The 23,512-nt window shown below is 36.2% G+C and overlaps 2 protein-coding genes and 1 pseudogene across 2 annotated transcripts; 1 reads left to right on the top strand and 2 right to left on the bottom strand.

Moving 5' to 3' along the window:
• Nucleotides 1-8,502: 8,502 nt before the first annotated feature.
• Nucleotides 8,503-11,157, bottom strand: LOC125214238 (annotated as a pseudogene).
• A 1,308-nt stretch (nt 11,158-12,465) lies between these two features.
• Nucleotides 12,466-13,479, top strand: LOC125215053 (arabinogalactan protein 41-like). Its single transcript, XM_048116352.1, has 2 exons — nt 12,466-12,636; nt 13,215-13,479. Exons 1-2 carry the CDS (start codon nt 12,507-12,509, stop codon nt 13,310-13,312), a joined length of 228 nt encoding a protein of 75 aa, XP_047972309.1. The 5' UTR covers nt 12,466-12,506; the 3' UTR covers nt 13,313-13,479.
• Nucleotides 13,480-21,574: 8,095 nt separating this feature from the next.
• Nucleotides 21,575-22,960, bottom strand: LOC125215052 (ethylene-responsive transcription factor CRF1-like). The gene has a single exon (XM_048116351.1). The coding sequence runs from the start codon at nt 22,706-22,708 to the stop codon at nt 21,749-21,751; it is 960 nt and encodes a 319-aa protein (XP_047972308.1). The 5' UTR covers nt 22,709-22,960; the 3' UTR covers nt 21,575-21,748.
• Nucleotides 22,961-23,512: the final 552 nt, after the last annotated feature.

The raw sequence follows: 23,512 nt of genomic DNA, 5'->3' as shown, positions 1-23,512 counted from the left end.
GTATAACCCAACAATATTACATAACATGTATTTTTAGCTCCATTGGATGATTTGATTTTTATTTTTTTAGTCTTATTTTTATTATTTATTTTCGTAGATATTTTATTTGACAACATATAGTTTTGTATCTCTTTCACATATTTTATCGGACATAAGAATGGAAAAAAAGAAATTATATTTATCCTTCTCACACCGATATCTCTCTTTTCCTAAAAGTCTCCCCTCTTTCATTTTCATTCTTTTGTCTCTTAATTTTTTTTTTGACCGAAATGTCTCAAACGTCACAAAATTCGCAATTTGACATTGATTTTTGTCACACATTTTACACCTTGTGCTTCTATTATACTCTTCATCTTCCATGTTTACATGTGATAAATTTTAGAGCACATTAATGTTTCGATTTCCTATATGAATTTTAGAGAACAATGCTTCTCTAATTTCAGTCCCAGCCCTTCAATTTCTTATATAATTGGTATTTACTTGGTCTAACGATTTTGGACAATTTTGCTAAATCTAGTACTATTAGAGAGAAAAAAAGTGTGTGATATGGCTTTAAAAGGCCATATAACAGCAAATGTGTGTAGTAAACTCCTTCCTCTATTCTCTGCCTTTCATATCCGGTTTTATAAAGATTATAGAAAAGATGTTTTCAAGAAATTATAGAAAAGAGGTATTCATTATACACGGTTTTTTTTAGTATAGATAGAGTTATGCCAACTCTTATGTGGTTAACGATGAAACAATGTACTTAATCAAGTTGCTTTTCATGGACTCTATAGATTACCATTCAGCCCCAAACGAATTAATAAAGCAACACAGATATGCAAACGACTAAGGACCATAATCAATTCGTTAGTAATTCTTCTCCTTATTTAACATTTTTCATGATCCAATGAGCAATTATATATTCATAAAACAAATCTTCCATTAAAGATGCCATATTGATGGTATCTAAATTTGTACTGCTAAACTTTAAAATAAATTAATTAAAATTAACCCTTTTAGTATATCTTTTATAAAACACTAGAATTAATACACAATTGGTTAAGTAAGAGAGATAGAGATGAAAAAAGTAAATATAGTTTTGTTAATAGAAAATAGGGCCTACTTTATTTGAGAGAAGGAAGTTACCCAAAATAAAAGAAGATTTTATGGAAAAATAACCTTATATTTATGGAAGAGAGAGTATAGAATATGATTTATATATTATAAATAAAAGGAAAAGTAAGATTAATCAAATTTAAAAATAAAATTATAATTTTTCTAAACTTTCTTCCTTAACTATGTACTTGTATTCTTACCGAATCTCTCCCAAAATCCATTCTTTTTTACATCTCTATTCTTTACTTCTTTTTCATATTTGCGATTCTTGTTTCCTTATGGGTAAATATGAATCTCTCATTAGATTTTTTTTATTTTTATTAGTACTCCTATATAAACTCTCTCTCTCTCTCATATTACAAATATTATTGTGTTTCTTGAGTTTTATTTGTATGAGATCAATGGAGGAAGACCGAATGAGCCAACTCTCCGATGATATTCTTCTTCTCATCCTCGATAAAATCGACACATCTCAAGCCGTGAAAACCAGTATTCTCTCCAAGAGATGGAAGAATCTGCGGTATCTCCTCCCCAGCCTCCGCCTCCGCCTCCGCTTCTGCAGCCTCTTCAACCGCTGCGTACACTATGAAGAGTTAACATCGAAACTACTCTCTCTGCACCAAAGTGTCTCCCAATTCCTCTCTCACCGCGACGCCACAGTCTCCATCCACGACTTCCACCTCTCACTCGACCACACCTTTCTCTTATTTGACAGGGAATTCATGGAGCGATGCGTGCTCTCCGCCATCAATCACGGCGTTCAATCCCTCCGCCTCGACGCCCCCACCTACCCCGAGCTCAGGCTTCCCGCAGCCTTTCTCACCTGCGAGACGCTGCGGGAGCTCGAGCTCGGGCAGCTGCGCTGCTCGGTTAGAGCACCCGGACGCTTATCTTTACCGAATCTGAAAACCCTTCGTCTCGAAACCCTTTTGGTCTTCGACGATGACAACATCAGCATGGAGCCCTTTTCCGGCCTCCCGGAGCTCGAGAAGCTTACTCTCGTCAAGTATCCGAGGGACGGCCTCGTTATAAAGGCTCCAAAGCTTCGAGTCCTGGAAATTATCGATTTTTATCAAGTGAAAGAGATTTTTGCTCCGTTGCTGACCTCGTTCAGATACGAGTGTGATGAGGCTTGGGAATGTGCAAAGGTGAATCTCCCAATGTTGGAACAAGTCTGTTTAGACATTCCGGGGAGAAAATACTGTTACCATCTAAATCTTCCCAACTTTCGTAGTATGCTTCACCAATTGGAGAATGCAACCTCAGTTTCATTAAGTGTGGACCTGTATTATATAGGTACATTTCTCCATCTCCTCATACTAATATAATATGTATGTACGTATGTGTATATATATATATGGTAATGGTTGTTTCAAATTGATTGATAGATTTCTCCAAAGGAAAGTTGGATCTTTAAAGCAAACTCAGCAAAGTTGGATGTTTAAAGCAAACTCCTCCTCCATTTTCTAAATTGATGGAAGGATGTCATAAAATTCGCCAAGTGTTACAAAGTGTAATGTACTATTTAACACAGACTTTCAACTGTGAGGCCAAGTTTTCTCCTAGTTTATATGTTGTTGAACAGATAACCGACGAAGATGAATACTACCTTTAGTTTCATTGGAATTGATTTGATTTTTGGTATTATTTTTATTATTTATTTTTATAGATTATTAGCCATTTGATTTGAGAGCTTTATCATTTTGTATCTTTTCATATATTTACGAGTCAGAAATAGGAATTAAAAAAAGAGCACATCGACATCTCTCTTCTCCTAAAAATCTCCCCTCTTGCATTTTCATTCTTCTCTCTTAATTTTTTTTTTTACCGAAATGTCTTAAGGTGGGACGTCACAAAATTCACTATTTGGCATGGACTTTGTATTTGTCACTCATTTTACACCTCATGCTTCTATTATAATCTTCGTCTTCCATGTTTACATGTGATGAATTTTAGAGCACATTAATGTTTCGATTTCCTATATGAATTTTAGAGGACAATGCTTCTCTAATTTCAGTCCCAGCCCTTCAATTTCTTATAATTGGTACTCTATCTGTCCCGCAATAAGAGTCCTATTTAGTTATAACACATGTTTTAAAAAATGTAAAGAAAAGTGAGCTGAATAAGGTAGTGGAATATATGTCTCAATTTTATGTATTAATTTTATAATAAAATGTGAGTGAAATAAGTTGGTGGAATGTGAGACTTACTTACCATTTATAGTAAAAGTGAAATATGACTCTTATTGTGTAGCGGACCAAAATAATAAAATAGGACTCTTATAGTGAGACGGTTTACTTGTCTAACGATTTTGGACGGTTTTGATAAAACTAGGACTGCTAGAGAAAAAAATTTGTGTTTATTCACCATTCTACAGACACAATAAGCGGGGCTTAGATGCACATAAGGCAAACTAATTCACGGAATTTAATTTGGGGAAAATTAGGGGAAGCCAAATTGAAGTACATGCTCAGATGAAGAAGAAGATTATGACGATAACAATCGATACAAAAGCTCATAAATTGAAGTACATGCTCAGATGAAGTAAGCTAAGGCACTTACAACATAACTAACATGCATATATGGCTAGATCTTCAAGGGAACCACAAACCTCAAAACATACCTCTACCTGATCCATGCTTGAACTAGCAATTGATGGATTCAAGCAACCTAAATCTAGGAATTGGATAGAAAACCTCTCCAAGAGGAAACAAAGCTCTCAAGCATCTAATTTCATAAGGAAAAGAAATGACATCAAGAGATATTTATACTATGGGTCCAAAAATAGAAAGTTGGCCCACAAAATCTAAGTATCGGATATTTCGCCCGGTCGGGCATTTTTCACAGGCCAAAACGCCCGGCCCGGGCATTTTCGTGAAGCTCCCGGCCCGCTCGGGCGTTCTTCCTGAAGCTCCCGGCCTTCTCTGCGCGACTTTCGTAAAACAGCCATAACTCCCTCATTCGGACTCTGATTGGGATGTGCAAGATACCCACGCGAAGCTGTTTGCAAGACGAAGACAATGGTGGCAGTTTCGTAGCTTTCGGATGTCATCTGAATAGGACAATTGTCGGTTGCATCCAAATGTAGTTGAAATCCTTGACGCACGGCTTCCATGATCGTATCAATCTGAGGGTGGCCTTCATATGTTGCGTGATTGTTCTGAAGCAATGCGAACATGGTCTGGCTTGGTAAGGCATGGTACGACGGAGGATTTTTTCGACGAGTCCTTAAGCTTGACTGACGGAATATCAGCTCCAAAAGTGTGATGGGTAATGGTCTTAAGTGGTGTACGTTATTTGGTGTTGGTTGCTGGTATATCTGCAAGAAACGACGTGGTTTTGTTTTCAAAGAGGAAAAAGTATGCCCAGAAGTGATTATGAGACAAATTGTTAGTATGGCTCAGTATATAGAGGAGACTCACTCGACAGAAGGTGTAAGGATGAGAGCCTCGCGATCGCCTATGTTGATAAGCTGGAGACCTCCTTTAAGTGATACTCTTAAAATGAATACAGATGCCTCTCATGGAGGAGAGTCGGGGAAAGTATTTGGGGGAGGTTTATTTCGTGATGAGCTTGGAACATGGAAGTTTGGATTTGTTGTCAACATCGGAGTGTGCTCCATTTTGACAGCTGAAGTTTGGTGCTCATTCTATGGTTTACAGTTGGATAAGTCTCGAGGAATTAGGAAGCTAGAAGTGGAGAGTGATAGCCTTGTCGGAGTCGCCATGATTCTAGGACATTTTGAGATCTCTGTCAATTGTCGCTCCATTATACACAAGGTACGAGAACTACTCCGGAACTTTGAGTCTGTTGTGATTCGTCATGTGCACAGAGAAGGTAACTTTGCAGCTAATTTTTTGTCCCACTTTGCATATATAGCTTTTCTAGAGGAATTCATGTTCTAGAAAATCCACCGGTGGGTATTAGCAGTCGGTTGCTTCATGATAGATTAGGTGTTTCTTATATTCGTTAGTTTCTCTTTTCGGACGCTGCTCGCATTTATGTACCAAAAAAACTCATAAATTAGTTTCGCAAATAACATTTTATTTAGAAAAAATGTGCAAAAACACAACTATATGTTTTAAAATAAATAAATCAAAATTAACTTTATTAGTACTCCATCTTTTATAAATTACTCATAAAAATATGGACATTTGGAATTAATACTTAATTGGTTAAATAAGAAGAAAAAAGTAAATATAGTATTGTTAAAGGAAATTAGGACCAAACCTTATTTGAAAGAATAAAGTTATAAAAAAAAAAAATAGAAGGATATATTTTTATGGGACATTCTAAAATTAAAAATGTCCTTATAGAATTTGTTTTATTTTCATATCTTTATAAACCCTTATATTATTATTTTTGTAAACTTTCTTCCTTAACTAAATCTCTCTCAAAATCCGTTCTTTTTCATTAATTTAAATTTCGTTTTAATATTTACGATTCTTATTTCCTTATGGGTATATATGACTATAATACTGGAACACTGGATCTCTAATTATTTTTTTGCCTAAATTATAAATATTAGTATTTGATCAATAGATTTGATTTATTTTTATTAGTACTCCTATATAAACTCTCTCTCTATTACAAATATTACTACTATCAGTTCACACCGCCTCGCACATCGTCGCCGTCTACCATTTTTTGCTTATAAATTAGGGTTATAAGGTTGGTTTGTATGGAATGGAAGCAATATGATTGTGTCAATTAAAAACTAAAATACTTCAATTAGTAGAATTATTATTATTTTTGTAAAGTTTGTGTTTGTTGAATTTTATTTGTATCATAGCAATGGAGGAAGACCAAATGAGCCAACTCCCTGATGATATTCTTCTTCTCATCCTCGATAAAATGGACACACTTGAAGCAATTAAAACCAGCATTCTCTCCCATAGATGGAAGAATCTGCGGTGTCTCCTCCCCAGCCTCCGCTTCCGCTTCTGTATCCCCAGCGGCTGCTGTGAAGAGTTCCGATCCAAAATACTCTCTCAGTGCCAACGTGTCTCCCAATTTCTCTCTCACCGCGACGCCTCAGCCGCCGTCCACGACTTCCACCTCTCATCCGACCACCGCATTCTCTTATGCGGCGGAATCGACAGCGAATTCATAGAGGAATGCTTGCTCCACGCCATCAATCACGGCGTTCAATCCCTCCGCCTCCGCTGGCCCACCAAACACACACTCACGCTTCCCGCAGCGTTTCTCACCTGCGGGACGCTGCGGGAGCTCGAGCTCAGGAATTGGTTCGGCTCGGTTAAACTACCCGGACGCTTATCCTTACCAAATTTGAAAACCCTTCATCTTGAAACCCGTTTGGACTTCGATGACGATGATCTGCCCTTTTCCGATCTCACGGAGCTGGAGAAGCTTACTCTCACCAATTATTCGTGGGGTGGTCTTGTTATAAACGCTCCAAAGCTTAGAGCTCTTGTAGTCACCGGTGATTCCTTGGTAACCAAAGAGAATACTGAAATCGCCGGTTATTCCTTTTTAGCGAAAGAGATTTCTGCTCCGTTGCTTACTTCGTTTAGATACGAGGCTCCTAAAGCTTGGGAATGTGCAAAGGTGGATCTCCCAATGTTGGAACAAGTCTACTTAGACATTTATGGGAGTAATTACTACAATGAAAATCATACCAACTTTCTTAGTATGATTCACCATTTACGGAGTGCAACCTCAGTTTCATTAAGTTTGTATACTATAGAGGTACATTTCTCCAACTCCTCATTCTAATATATGTATATATGCACTCCAATATGGTAATGGTTGTTTGAAATTGATTGATAGATTCTCCTAAGCAAAGTTGGATACTTGAAGAAAACTCCTCCTCCATTTTCCAATATGAAATGTCTCAAAGTAATGGAAGGACGTCATGAAGTTAGCAAAGTGTTACAAAGTGCAATTGACTATTTGAGACAGACTTTCAACTGTGAGGTCAAGGTTTCTCCTAATTTAACTATTGTTGAACAGTATACCAACGAATACAACTATGTAATCAAATACTAAGCATAACCCAACAATTTCTGATATATTATTACATAACTGTATTTTTAGCTCCATTGGATGATTTGATTTTTATTTGTTTAGTCTTATCTTTATTATTTATTTTCATAGATATTTTATAGTATAATTTTGTATCTTTTCATATATTTATGAGTATTTTGATCAGACATAAGAATGAAAAAAAAAAAAGAAATTATATTTATCATTCTCACACCGATATCTCTCTTCTCATAAAAGTTGGCCCTTTTGCATTTTCATTCTTCTCTCTCTTAATTTTAAAAAGAAATTATATTTATCATTCTCGCACCGATATCTCTCTTCTCCTAGAAGTCGCCCCTTTTGCATTTTCATTCTTCTCTCTCTTAATTTTTTTCAACCAAATGTTTCAAGGAAGGATGTCAAAAAATTTGCAATTTGACATGGACTTTGTATTTGTCACACATTTTACACCTTGTGCTTTATTATAATCTTTATCTTCCATGTTTACATGTGATGAGCACAATAATGTTTCGATTTCCTATATGAATTTGAGCACAATACTTCTCTAATTTCAGTCCCAGCCCTTCAATTTGTTACGATTGGTAAATTACCTGTCTAACGATTTTGGACAATTTTGATAAAACTAGTAGTATTAGTGAAATTCTACAGACACAATAAGCAGGGCTAGATGCATATAAGGCAAACTAACTTATGGAATTTAATTTGGGGGAAATTAAGAAGCTAAATCACACAAACTATGTTGGTGAGTATGAGAAGCCAGTCATTACCGAGTGTGCTTTCACGGTCAATAGAAGATTAATTTTGTATTACTATTAACTATTGCATATATATCAAATTAGTGTGCACATGACGAGTAATTAATCGAATTATAGTATATAGTAATTGCATCAAGAGCCGACGCATGCGAGGGAGACGAATTAAATTACGGGGAGGTATACTCTAATGGATAATTTTGCCCACTATACTCTAGTGGTATCAATTCTGAAGTGTTCCAATAGAGACTCCACTTTTTCTAAAAACATTAAAAACATGTTTGATAGGTAAAATAACTTATTTATATTTGAAATTTGATGATAAAAATGATGAGTGAAGTGTTGAAATCATAAAAAAATATCTACTCTGCATCATCTAATTTCTTACTCTCTCTGTCCCACTATAAATAAGGCATATTCTTTTTTCAGTCATCCCGCTATAAATGAAGTTTGCCTCCACACCTTATGGGCTTTTACACAATTGTGCACATATTTTTTCTAGTACTATTATAAAACTTACAAAAATAAAATGCCAATTGTAAAATTGAATGGTTGGGAGGAAATCGAAACATTATTGTGCTCTATAATTCATCACATGTAAACATGAAGATGAAGATAATAAAACAATATTTTCGAGACAAAGTCAAGATAGTCTATTACGTAAATTAATGCCTTCATCGTTCAATGTCTTGATTAGAATAAATCCACTATATTCAGAGTCGGCGTTTTCATAGTCGTCTTTGTCTTCGTCGAAAATCTGTTCAACGACATCCTGGCCAGGTGAAAATTCCACCTCACAATAGGTAGTCCCCGTCAAATGGTTCAGTACTCCTCGAAACATTGTGCAAATTCCATTACGTCCTTCCATCACCTTGAGACATTTCATGTTGGGAAATGGGGAAGGAGTTTGCTTAAATGGAGCACCATTGCATTCAAGAACCTATCAGTTTCAAACAACCAATACAATATATACTATATATATAGAATTAGTTTAGTACTCCATGAGGAGAGAGAGAGAATGAGAAAGGTACCTTGAGAGTGTCTAAAGTCAATGAAGCTATGGTAGCATTTCCAAATTGGTGAAGCATCCTAACAAAGTTGATATCAACGCAATTGTAAAAGTAAAAAATCGGGCCATGAATGTCTAAATGGACTTGTTCTAGCATGGGTAGATTCACATTTGCACATTCCCAAGCCTTATCAGACTTGTAAGCAATGGAGTATAAATCTATCTCACTTCCACTTCAGAGGAAGTAGTGATTTCAAGAACTTTAAGCTTTGGTGCCTTTATAACAAGCGCATCAGTATGAAAACTATATACAATGAGAGTAAGCTTCTCGAGCTCGGGGAGGCCGGAAAAGGGCTCCATGTTGATGTCCTCATCACCGAAATCTTACTTTTGGTTTATTACTCCATCTCTCTCATAAAATAAGGATATTTTCCATTTTTGGTGTTTCATAAAAATATCTCCTTTTATTTTTGGTTAATTCCTTCCAAATAAGGTGGCTAGTAATACAAAATAACATAACATCAATTTATAAAATAACGGGCCTCATCTGCTCCATCTTATGGCATCTTTAATGGAAAGCTGAAAACAACTAGACGATTGGGATTTTCATCATGCAAATCTAGTACTCCTATATAGTTGTGTTTTTGCAGATTTTTTCTAAATAAAAGAGCAACTAACGAATTGAATGTGGTCCTTAGCCGTTTGCATTTGTGTTGCTTTATTAATTCGTTTGGGGCTTGATTGGTAATCTAAATTAAAGAGGAACTAACGAATTGATTGTGGTAATACATTATCCATGTCAAATTGCGAATTTTGTGACGTCCCACCTTGAGACATTTCTGTCAAAAAAAATTAAGAGACAAAAGAATGAAAATGAAAGAGGGGAGACTTTTAGGAAAAGAGAGATATCGGTGTGAGAAGGATAAATATAATTTCTTTTTTTCCATTCTTATGTCCGATAAAATATGTGAAAGAGATACAAAACTATATGTTGTCAAATAAAATATCTACGAAAATAAATAATAAAAATAAGACTAAAAAAATAAAAATCAAATCATCCAATGGAGCTAAAAATACATGTTATGTAATATTGTTGGGTTATGCTTAGTGGTAGCATTTGATTACATAGTTGTATTCTTCTACTTGGTATACTGTTCAACAATAGATAAATTAGGAGAAACTTTGACCTCGCAGTTGAAAGTCTGTCTCAAATAGTCCATTACACTTTGTAACACTTGGCTAACTGCTGTCTGACGTCCTTCCATCACTTTGAGACATTTCATGTTAGAAAATGGAGGAGGAGTTTGCTTCAAGGATCCAACTTTGCTTTGGAGAATCTATCAATCAATTTCAAACAACCATTACCATATATATACATACATACATGTATTAGTGTGAGGGGATGGAAAAATGTACCTTTGTAGTGTCCAAACTTAATGAAACTGAGGTTGCATTCCGTAATTGGTGAAGCATACTAAGAAAGTTGTAATGATTTTTTTTCCTACAGTGGCCGTATCTACTGATATCATAAATGTCTAAGTAGACGTGTTCCAACGCTGGGAGATCCACCTTTGTACATTCCCAAGCTTTAGGAGCCTCGTATCGAAGCGAGGTTAGCAACGGAGCAGAAATCTCTTTCGCAAAAAAAGGACCACTGATTTGATTGATTTCGAGAGCTCTAAGCTTTGGAGCGTTTATAACAAGGTCATGAGAGTAGTTATCGGTGAGAGTAAGCTTCTCCAGCTGTGGGAGGCCGGAAAAGGGGTCTATCTTACGGTGATCATCGCCGAGGACCTTGAAGGTGAGAAGATGAATGGTTTTCAAATTTGGTAAAGATAGGCGTCCGGGTAGTTTAACCGAGCCGAACCCATTCCGGATTTCGAGCTCCCGCAGCGTCTCAGACGCTGCGGGAAGCCTCAGGTGGCAGTTGTCGGACGCGATGCTGAGGGACTGAACGCCGTGGTTGATGGCGTAGAGCAAGCATTCCTCCAAGAATTCTCTGTAAACATAGCCCGGGCCGTCCGCGGAGAGGTGGAAGTCGTGGACGGCGGCTGCGGCGTCGCGGTGAGAGAGAAATTGGGAGACACGTTGGCACTGAGAGAGTATTTTGGTTACGAAGCAGCCCGGGCTGTCCACGCGGAGGCGGAAGCGGAGGGCGGAGACGGAACGCCACAGGTTTTTCCATCTCTTGGAGAGAATCATGGTTTTCACCGCTTCAAATGTGTCCATTTTGTCGAGGATGAGAAGAAGAATATCATCGGGGAGTTGGCTCATTCGGTCTTCCTCCATTGATCTCATACAAATAAAATTCAACAAACACAATAATATTTGTAATATGAGAGAGATAGAGAGTTTATATAGGATAGGAGTACTAATAAAAATAAAACAAATCTAATGAGAGATTCATATTTACCCATAAGGAAACAAGAATCGCAAATATGAAAAAGAAGTAAAGAATAGAGATATAAAAAAGAATGGATTTTGGGAGAGATTCGATCCTGATTCGTAAGAATACAAGTAAATAGTTAAGGAATTATTTTTAAATTTGATTAATCTTACTTTTCGTTTTATTTATAATATATAAATCATATTCTATACTCTCTCTTCCATAAATATAAGGTTATTTTTCCATAAAATCTTCTTTTATTTTTGATAACTTCCTTCTCTCAAATAAAGTAGGCCCTATTTTCTATTAACAAAATTATATTTACTTTTTTCCTTCCTATCTCTCTTACTTAACCAATTGTGTATTAATTCTAGTGTCATTCTAAATGTCCATAATTTTATGAAAAGGAAAGAGTGTTTTATAAAAGATATACTAAAATAATACTGCTACTACTAATTAAAGTGTTTAATTGACATTATCATAATGCTTCCATTCCATACACGGTGAGGCCAGGAGAGACGGAACGGCGGCGATAGTAATATGGAGTAGTAGTAATATTTATAAGAGATTATATAGGATTGCTAATAAAAATAAATCAAATCTATTGTTCGAATAATATTTGTAATTTAGGCAACAAAATCATTAGAGATCCAGTATAGTCATATTTACCCATAATAAGGAAATAAGAATCGCAAATATGAAAACGAAATTTAAATTTTAAAGAAGAATGGATTTTGAGAAAGATTCGGAAGACTACTACTAGGAGTACTAGGAGTAAATAGTTAAGGAAGAAAGTTTAGAAAAATAATAATTTTATTTTTAAATTTGATTAATCTTACTTTTCGTTTATTTATAGTATATATAGATATGAAAATAAATCATATTCTATACTCTCTCTTCCATAAAAATAAGGTTATTTTTTATTTTAGATGTTCCATAAAAATATTTTCTTTTATTTTTGATAACTTCATTTTCTAAAATAAAGAGGGGCTCTATATATTTTCTATTCACAAAACTATACTTACTTTTTCCTTTCTATCTCTTTAATTTAATCAATTGTGTATTAATTTTCGTGTCATTCCAAATGTCCATAATTTTATGAAACGGAGAGAGTATTTTATAAAAGATATACTAAAAAGGTTAATTACAATTTATTTATTTTAAAGTTTAGTAGTACAAAATTAGATGCCATCAATATGGCATCTTTAAAACAAAAAAATCAAAAGAAAAAAAAAAAAAAAGGAAGCAGAAAATGGCAGCGAATTGCAAGTTTTCGGTGGGCGTTTTTGCCGCATTTGCTCTGGTTTTCGCGATCTTCATGCCTGCTGTTCAAGGCCAGGGCCACGGCGCTTTCGCCCCTGCTCCTGCCCCAACCAGCGACGGTCAGCTCCTTCCTCCGATTTATTCAATTGAATCATTCGTTTTGAATCCGCTTTTTCTAGATCTGTTTGCTATTGCTTTTCGTGTTTGATTCGATGCTAGAGATCTGTTGAATTGAAAACCTAATTGATTAAGAGAGAGCGATTGATGGTAATTGAACGCGATCTGCTTTCTGTTCCACCGGAATATGGAAGAACATGACTCCGATCACTTTGAAATCAAAAAATTAATAATAGAAATTGAAATAAATTTATAATAAGTAAGCAATGCGGCATTACTGTGAGTATAATCTGGCATATTCAAACTCATAGCCAATTTGTGATTGCTGTAGATCTCAAATGCTGTAGATTTTGCTTCCAAATGTCTGGATCTTATTTGTATTGAGCTAAGATAAATGTGATGTTCTATTCTATGATTGATTACCTCTACTTTTATAAGTTCTGCATAATCAAAATTATTCATGGTTGGACTTTTTGAGTAGTTTAGTATCAACTAGCAATGGTTCTGATGCATTTACTCATTAAAAAACTGGGTAAAATGTGAAGAAAAAGGAAGTTCTGATTGAATATGAATGGTGTAGGGACGGCGATTGATCAAGGCATTGCATACGGGCTGATGCTGTTAGCTTTGGTCCTCACATATATCATCCACACCTTCGACGCCCCGTTCAGTATCTGAATCCCAGCGGCTGTGGGTTAGTTGATTTTTTGGTGTTTAGGTTTTGTGGATTTTGATTGATTGACTGCATTATGAGTTATGAATCATGTTCAATGTGGAGACAAGAGTTTCTGACTTGTTGTATTCTTCCCAGTACAAGATTTTAATTAATTTGTCGATCTTATCTATCTCTATGGTGCCCATTCCCCCAACAAGTTCATTGCTTTTTTATGTGTATAATTCATGTTTGTCTTTTGCTGCCACTTGGGCTTGAAATAAGCAGTATCTTAAGGTCTGGTCTAATTTCATGATTTTTGGACAATTTCTTGGACTTAAATTTAGGTTAGAAGTTTGATTGTTTTCGACAAAAACTTGGATGCACGCACTCTCGTCCACCCCTCCTCATCCTCTTCTCTGCTGCTTCCACCGATCTCCTCCACCACTGCGCCCTCCTTCACCCTGCCGCCTCCCTCTTCACCTTCTTTTCTCTGGTCGGCTCACGCTCCATGGGCGTGCGCAAGAGCCATATTCTTTTTTTTTTTTTTTATCTAAATGAGTTGATGATTGAAAAATCAATGCAATATCAGTCAATCATACACCTCAATATAATGGCTCTAATCCTCCATGAAAAGTAAGTCTAGGAATCTAGATCGGCTAATTGCTTTAGAATAGTGTTTGCACCGGTATAGATTTCTCGATTGCAAAATGCATCGAAGCTCGAGGTAGTGAAAAAAGCGGGATGCTATATTTCCAAAATGGATTTCATATTCGAATAAGCCTCGTAATCGCAGGACATGCTCTATTTTGAATTAGATTGTGCGACTTTGAAATACGATGGTGAAAATTTTGAATTAGAGCATACTTAGTTTGCTTTGCTCTTCTTTGCACGCATTTGGCATGGTGCTAGAACTTCGTTCAATCAATAAACCTCGTAATCGCAAGACAACACAAAAACCTAAAAGATTAAAGGGACTCAAATCAAGAAAGCCATCTGCCATGACCACCACCAATGAAGAAGATATTAAGTTCCATTGATTTGTCTCATTATTGAGCAACGAAATAAGCTTATCCTATATTTGTAATATTTCTGAGTTCGACCAATCAAAGAGAGAGTGAGGGGGACTGTCTGTTGGTGTTAGTAAATGAAATTGAGCATAACTGTTATTGAGACTTTAAGTCTCATTAGATGCTGAATGTAAGTTTCATTTCTTTTAATCTATATAACTAAACAGATGTTAGTGAAGAAATGAAAATTTTAGTAGTAACAAATTAGAGAGAGGATGTCAAATAGTTTAGTGTATGTGGATAAGTTTTTCAGTTTAGCAGAAATCCTAATTCCTATCAATCTTGTAAAATATGATATGTTAATTTCAGGAGAAAGCATGCCTCAACTTCATATAGCCTTTTCTCTTATGGCCTCATTTGGCTGTTATTTGATGGACCTGCAAAACACATGATTCATCCAATATTATCATCCCATTTTTCTTTTGCAAATACCATCTCCATGTAACATTATTATACAGATAAATGTTCAACATTTATTTTTACAGAAAATTACTAGTATGTTTATTGTTTTAATAAAGTTTATTGCAAAATTATGTTGGATGTGAAAGCACAATGGGGATAAATACCAAAAGAAACAATTGCATACTATTATAGAAGTGGGCTTTTAACAGCTCCTAATATCATGACAAAAGAAATGAGAAATTATTATGAAAGAATTCATAATTGAAATATTTTTGAAAATAAAAGCCCATGGGAGTCGAAACAGAGATGGAAATAGGCCTGCTAATTTTTTCAAGAGTAAGCCCACGACTAATATATTAGGCTTAGGCCTTACTAAACTAGATAATTAATCTGAATTTGTACTTAATTGTGATTTTTAGTCCAAACTAAAAAATTACTACTCCAAGTAGGATGTGTGCTAATTCTCATTATTCACTTATTAGCATGTGTCACAATTTTCAAACAATTTAAGTGGTTTACATCTTTTAGGTAACTGAATTTGGAAAAATCACCTTCAAATATCTACACTACAAAAAAAAAATCAAAGTATATTAGACTATATTTGTAAATAAAGTGAAAATTGGAACTACTACTATAATTTAAAAATAAGATGCTCTATTTTGGAGAAGCGATGGACCCAAATATTAGAGTGTGTGGAATTGGGAAGAAACAAGTTGAATGTTGAAACATGATAAAAGGACCAATAAGTTAGTGAAAAAGGCTGCACCTGAGGCGTGAACACATTAATTAAAAACCCCACACTACAACACCCAACACTTTTTCCTCATGACCACCATCACTCCTTCTCTACTATACATACATATATACATGTATATATACAAGTGTGTGTGTGTGTGTGTTTAGAGAGAGACAACGCAGCAAAATAGGATTGGGCCCAAAAGATCTTGTAAATTCCGCCCCATCACTCTCCTGTCGGTAGGTGAGAGTGACTCTTTGGGCCCTACTTTTCATCCCCTCTTTTCTCGATGCCCCGTTGTGTCCGATTGGGATCACCTAATACTTTTTCTGCTCCATCCCTCACAAACATAAAATATGATAGTGGGTCCTTCACTTATGTTTGTGAGGCGTAGGAAAAGTAGTAGGTGATCCGGACCACATTTTGCCCCTCGCTCTATACTTTCTCCATCCTCCCTGGATTGCCACGTGGACCATTAAGGTTGGGGTTAATCTAATTTGAACCATGATCATATAGGTTTGGTAATCGATGTTACGACTTTACTTTCATCAAAAATAGTCTTATCGAAAGATAATATATTCCATCTGTTTCATAGTAGTAGAATCAATTTGTAATTTTCATACATTTTATATTAGTTGAGTCATTTTCCATTTTTAGTAAAAGACATTACTCTCTCTTCATCTCTCTATCTTTTTCATTTCCTATTTTATTCTTCCTTTATTTAACTCATTCAACACAATTTCTTAAATCGCGTGCTGAAAAGAAACGCATCCACTACGCGTACTGGAGGGAGTATAATTTATTGCGAAATCGGTAATGTACGAGGGACAAAGAGATAAATTGAATAAAATTGAACATAAAATTATAAAAATGTCAATAAAATAGGAAAGGGAAAAGATTTTGAACAATAATTAATTGTTTAGGGTGAATTATACTACTACAAAATACTCTCCTAAATAAAAAAAAATATTGTTATTTAGAATTGGACGATGGGAGTAGTATTTATATTAAATATGTATATATATTTCTTCTGAACAAGTGATAGATTATTTGACTTTGGATTAACTTGTGTAAGAATATATTTTAACCCTAATGTGTGGCTTGTGAAGTTAATAGTTATAGCACCCATATACTACTCCTGCTTAGTACATCCTATGCTTAGAATAATTCAACTATATAACAAGATGAGATATTATTCAAAATAACTAAAGGTATCCGACTAGTATCTGCATAGTACTCATTATTATAGGAAATTTCTTGCATAGACCATCATGTCTTTTAGATTTTATAGGTAAAAGTGGAAAGGTGCATCATGTAGCACCAAATAACTCGAAATAAATATTTCGTAATTTCACAACTTACATATATTTAATTTGTACTATATACTACAACAAGTATTCAGTTTCAATAATAATAATAATAATAATAATAACAAAAAATATTGGAAATTCGATCGTGGCCGACCGGATCACCAGAGAAGAGTTGCAGAACACCCGACCAGCCTAGTTGTCCATCCGGAAAGGGGATAGAATGAAGGAAACCCGATTGAGGGTTGCACCACATTAATAGGGTCCTCTGATTTAGCCCCAACGAAGACCTCCTAGAATGGATGTGACCTTGTCATGGATGCTCTGAAATAGTATAGTGACGTCCAATCGATTATTACTTAATTTCATATGGCGAAGGCACAATTTTCTTTTTTCTTTCAAATAAAAAAAACTTTTTTGGTGCCGAGCGTGAGGGAACGCTAGACGTTTGGTCATTTCTCCTCCAACTAAAATAAAAGACACAATTATGATATGAAAATTAATTAATAAAACCTTTTTGAGCTTTGAATTGATGCAAACTCAAAATACATAACTAATTGAAACACGAAGATTTCCTTGTCAGCTTTGTAGCCAAATGGATAAATCAAATTTCTTTAAAGGATCCAAAATGGATAATGATTATGAAATAAGATTAAAAATATAAAGAAAATGAAAAAGAAGAATTAAAGTACGCGCCTCCTACACTCTTTTCGTACGCACCCGCAGTGCAAGTTAGAGAGTAGCAGTATTCTTTCTGTTATGTAAAGGAGGGCTGTGGGCCCCATAATTTAAGGCAGGTTTAGGCCCGATGACGTGGACGGCTGCCATTGGCTGCCAGGTGCTGAGTATACAAACACACAAGATCTCTTGTATTGCGACATTGCAATATTTGGCAAGTATGTATTTATTTTCTTTTAATCTAACAATTACAGTATAAAGATTATTTGGTCCCTTTCTTTTATATTTTTTGTTTGGTGGGTTTTGTCATTTATATCAATTGGACCAATGCATGTTCCTATTTTGTGGACGCACAATTTCACATATAAGAGGCATTTTATTATTTTATATGTCGATTTTGTTGGGTAATAACTTATCAAGATTGGTGGACTTGTGGAAGTTTATTTCTTTAGAATCAGTATTTATAATTTTAATTAGAATTGGAATTAAAATTAGTTGGGATGGAGGGAGTAGCATATCACATTGTAATAAATCATGGCAACAGCGCTTGAATATATGCGCAGATCCCGCATTCCCCTCCTCAGGATCTCCATCAGCTTCCCCGTTGTTGTTGTTGCCGCCGCCTCACCTACGTGTAGTAGCTTTGCTCTAATACTACTCCCTCCGTTTCACTATAGTTGAGGCGGAACTTTTGGGCACGTAGTCTAAGAAAGGGATGTTAGATGTGTTAAATAAATAGATAAAAAAGTAAGAGAGGAAAAGGTAGAGAGAATAAAGTATAAAGTGAATAAAGTAGAGAGAATAAAGTAAGAGAGAGTAACTTAAGAAAGAAAAAAAAATTACCATATATGGAAATGACTCAACTATGAAGAAACTTTCCGAAATGGAAAAATGACTCAACTATAGTGAAACGGAGGGAGTATGATACTAAAATAGTATTTTAAAGGATATTCTATATAGGAGCATGTTTTAAAATAGTCATCTCATTTTACAATTCGACCCAAAAGCCATATCATTAAGCACAATTAACTCTAAATACTATCCAAACATGCAAACTAAAATTAATTAATTACTATAAAACTTACAATAAACAAACCATTGATAAAGATAAAAATATGAATGAAGCCACCTGAAGATAGCACCAAATATGAAAGAAAAAGACAGGGCCACGTGATTATGCGGCAAATGGGCTAATAGCTGAATCATAGAAATTCAGAATATTGAGTACTTATTAAATTTGACCAATGCATCAAATACCCAAATTAATTTCTTGAAAAATAATAAAAAAAATCAAAAAGAAATCAATGTTACCACAAAAGACTGTACACAAATCTGTTGTTCGAGATCCTGCACCTATATCAACTGAAATACAGCTTTAAAATAGAAGAGCCAAATTTCTACACAGCCACATGAAAGCTAAGTTTTGGAATTCTTGGACTTTGGCCCAATGCCTACAAATGCTTTTTGAGCAATTCAAATACCCTATATGCCTATCTATTTGAGCATAAATATAACAACTTAATAATTTGTCTTTTTAGTTTTTCTTAACTCACTTCAAGTGGGGGTAAATTGACAAGCAAGTTGAAAGTGTTTAGAGCAACTTGGAATGATTTATTGGGACTTAATATAATATACAATCACAAGCTAGGGGTGCATTTCAAATTATTATGGCATAGTTATTGAGAGAGAGAGATGTAATGTGTGGCAGTGTGGGAGGATGAATTTATCAAGATTCTTTTTTGGAGTCATCAAGATTCGACTTATAAAAATTATTTAAGGTGGATTTTAGTGTTATCTCAAGTTTTTGAGGAAAATGATTGATCAATTTGTCCTTCACAAAGCCTCCCCAAATTGCTAATGAAATTGTTGTTGTGAAAATACTTTTATGTATCTAGTGGCATTAGCAGTTCAATAAACGTTGTTGCCGATGCAGTTAAGGTTCTAAGGGAAGTGGAATGATAACATCCCCATCAGCATATTTAACAGATCCGATTTTGTAGCGATAATCGGAGGCTCTGGTTTGATTTTAACTGATCAGTTTACCGATTTCAATGATTTTGTCTAGCTTTTCTTGATTTTTCATGATTATTTCTACTATTTTCCTCTGTTTTCTAAATTTTGGTTCAAAATCGACGGTAATAGCATGTTCCTGATTCAAAGGGTTGGAAATCGAACTGGTAGAACCTGTAAGAAGGTTATGGTTTGGCTCGTCAAATCAAGATACAGTTAAAAAACAAAACAGTCGATGTAGTTTCTAGTCAAACTAAAAGTTTCAATTATCTATGCATCCCGTATCCATATATCTCACGTGTATAAACAAAGATGTATGAACTCGAGCGAGAGAAAGACGTTGACTAGGTTATGGTTTTTTAGGCTTGTGACATAGTAATAACTACATCTGTGAGGGAAGTAAAGTAATTAGTTGCTATCTCATGTCATGTATGAGGTGTTAAAGTCACATATAATTGTTGATATTAGTGAGGGATACAAGGAGCATTAATATGGTAAAAGCTAAGGTTTCTTGAATGAGTATAAGCATAGTTGTTTGTCCAAATATATGTCTCCACTGTGACTCACCAGCTCATCCTAGGACCACTCTGATGATTTTTCATTGAACCTCTGCCATCACACTTCTTGTTATTTGGGCCTTCACAGTCACACACATAATACACCAAATAAATCCCTCTTTTTGGATGTATAGTTGCAAACCAAGTGGCACTTGCTGCAAAAGTATCTTCCTGTGGCAAATTTTTCATGATTGTACAACGATTATCCAAAGAATTTCATGTAGGATCTTCATTCCTTATAATAACTTGTAAATTACCAAATTTCAGTTAAATTTTAGCTTTGAATATTAAGTTGTTGTGTAAAATAATATTCCTTCCGTCCTATAAAAATAATCTTCTTTTTCTATTGTTGTATCCCACAAAAATACTTCATTTCTACTTTTGACAAGTACGTGGATCCATTTTCTACTAACAATATTTCAAGCATTTTTTTATTTTATATCTCTCATACGTAATAAACATATACTCCCTCCGTCTGCAAATAAGAGTCCCGTTTTTCCATTTTAGTCCGTCCGCGAATAAGAGTCCCGACTCACTTTAACCATAAATGGTAATAGGGTCCCACCTTCCACTAACTCATTCCACTCACATTTCATTTAAAACTAATATATACAAGTGGGACCCATATTCCACTAACTTTTTTCCACCCAATTTTCTTAACATTTCTTAAAACTCATGCCACTCATAAATGGAACTCTTAATGGCGGACGGAGGGAGTACTCCTGTAAAATAGACATATATTTAACATTAATGTTAAAAGATTCACAACATCTTGTTTTTCAGAACTATAAATAAATAAAGGTGCCCCTCAAATAATTATAAACTCTACCAAGTGACTTAATTAAGTCACATTCAAACACTATGATCAATTTATATATATATAATTTCTTAATTTCAATCATTAGTACGATATCTAGTAGGAGTACTAGTATTATTTTTTCTGATTTCTTTTATAGTACTACTTGGTTTTAGAAATTTTATTTGAGTAAATTTGGAGACAGACACAGGAGGGAAGGGGCCCAACGGTCAGCACTCAGCTGGGAAAGATCAAACAAGATTGAACCCTTCATTCTTACCATACCTTAACCCATCATTTCCAAATATTTCTTCCCCTTTTCTATGTTTGGATATCTTACTTTATTTCTCAACAAAATTATTTATTCAATCACCAAAAAAAAAAAAAAGACTAGGGAGGTATGCTACATTGTGTACAAGGCCACGTTGAAGTGATGCGAGAATAGCTTAATTATTAGTGGAGTACATTTACTCTCTTCAATAAAAGCCTATTGCAAATAATGCCCCCTCCATTTAGTAGAATTGACTGTCTATAAACATAATTTGTGGTATTAAAAGTTGAGGCAAAGCCCAATGACAAATAATGTGACAAATTAAGGGTATGCAGATTCATTGATTCATTCCATTTCAATCTCTCACCTAATTCTCAACTTCGCAAGTCACGTGACTGCCACACGTGCCCTTAAGCAAATAGTACTTTTATTAATTAAAATATTAGCATGAAAATCCACCGTTACCGGAAAGGAGCCGAGCTAAGATTATTTATCAGCACGAATAATTTAAATTTCTTCACATTAAACACAGAATTACACAGGCCTATTTTCCACACAAATAAATAAAATAAAAACACACTAATTAACCATATCCCAAAACTGCCGAAGAAATCAACAAAATTGGTGCTGATTTCTCAGAGCGCAACGAGAGGATCCGACCCGAATATATCACCGAATTCATGAAAAAAGTCCTCATTCTGCCAGCTGGCCGACCCGAGCCCCAGATCCGCACCCGACCCGACACCCAAATCGCCGCTGCAGAAACCCGCCCCGAAAATGTCGTCCGCGAAAACCATCTCGTCAAACAAGTCCCCCGGCTTCTCGAACTCCGCGAATATATCGTCGCTCGCGGGAAATATCGCGAGATCCTCGACGACGTCGTTCTGAGGGAAGACGCAAGCCGACGACTCGGCTTCGGGCTCCGGCTCGGCTTCCGCCTCCGCCTCCGCCGAGTCCGCCGCCGAGACGCACCGCAGCACCGACTTCGGCGACTTGCGCGCGTCGTCGCCGGAGTTATAGCCCGAGCCGTGCGCCGAAGCCGAAGCCGGAGCCGAGAAGTTGGTGAGCGCGTCGGGGCCACGCAGCTGAATAGCCGCGTGGTCGTACACCATGGCGGCTTCCTCCGCCGTGTCGTACGTCCCGAGCCACAGCCTCACGCGCCGCAGCGGGTCGCGAATCTCCGCCGCCCACTTCCCCCACGGCCGCTGCCGCACGCCGCGGAACTTCCTCGCCCCCGCCGCCGCCTTCCTCTCCAATCCGCCCTTCTTCCGCTTCATCGGCTGCCGGCTAACCCTCACGGCGCCGTTAGCGCCTCCGTTAGCGTCGGCATTTCCGTTGTCTCCGCCCGCGCAGGCCTGGATTCTGACCTCGCTGACGAACCTCCTCACCCTCCGCCGCCTCACCGCGAAATCAAGCCGCTCCTCCTCCTCGTCGCTCGAAGAATCGGTGGCGTCGGCGTCGGTCACGCAGAAACGAACCGTCCTCGCCGCCGGAAGAGCGATTTTCGCGCCGGAAATTGGATTTTCCCGCCTTTTCCTAACGGTAGTGCTCGTTACGTGCTCGCTGTACTTCACTCTGTTTGTAGAAAACATCATTTCCTTCGACTATGCGAGAAATCGTTCCCTTTTTCTTCAGATTTGCATTGAAAGCGAAAGCTAAAGGAGAGATTCTGAGAGAATAAAGAGAGGAAAAAAAGTAGGAAAAAAAATCTGGGTTGAATGAGAAAGGTTTGAAGAGTAAAAGTAAATCTGAAAAGAGGGATGGAGCGAAGAAACCAGGCTTTTGTTTCACTAATTTGAGTAAAACTGAGATGAGAAGAAGTGGGATTTTCTTGAGAGAGAGAGAGTGTGTTGAGGTGGAGAGGCGATATGAGTGATGCGGTTACTCTTTTATAGGATTCGAGGGGGAAGGAATAATAATGGGGAAGGAAATACTCCCTCCGTCCCACTTTAAGAGTCTCGACTGAGTTCGGCACGAATATTAAGAAATATAAAGAAAAATCGGTTAAAAAAGGTGGTGAAATGTGGGTCCTACATTTTTATACTCCCTCCGTTCACGAAAATTCGTCGCGGTTTGACCGGGTTTTAAGAAATGTAATGGAAAGTGAGTTGAAAAAGTTAGTGGATTGTGGGTCATACTTTTACATATTAGTTTTATAATAAAATGTGAGTAGGAATGAGTTGGTGAAATATGGGGTCCACTACCAAAAATGGTAAAAATGAAATGGGACAAATTTTGGGGGACGAACGGAAATGGAAAAATGGGACAAATTTTGGTGGACGGAGGGAGTATTAGTTTTATAATAAAATGTCAGTGGAAAAAGGTTAGTGAAACGTGGGGCTTAATACCATTTGTGAAATATTCCAATCGAGACTGTTAAAGTGAGACATTCAAAAATG

This window comes from Salvia hispanica, chromosome 3 (genome assembly GCF_023119035.1).
Source record: "Salvia hispanica cultivar TCC Black 2014 chromosome 3, UniMelb_Shisp_WGS_1.0, whole genome shotgun sequence".
In the NCBI taxonomy this organism is placed as follows: Eukaryota; Viridiplantae; Streptophyta; class Magnoliopsida; order Lamiales; family Lamiaceae; genus Salvia; species Salvia hispanica.
Note: the sequence above shows the minus strand (reverse complement) of the source record. Positions and strands in the feature narration are given on the sequence as shown.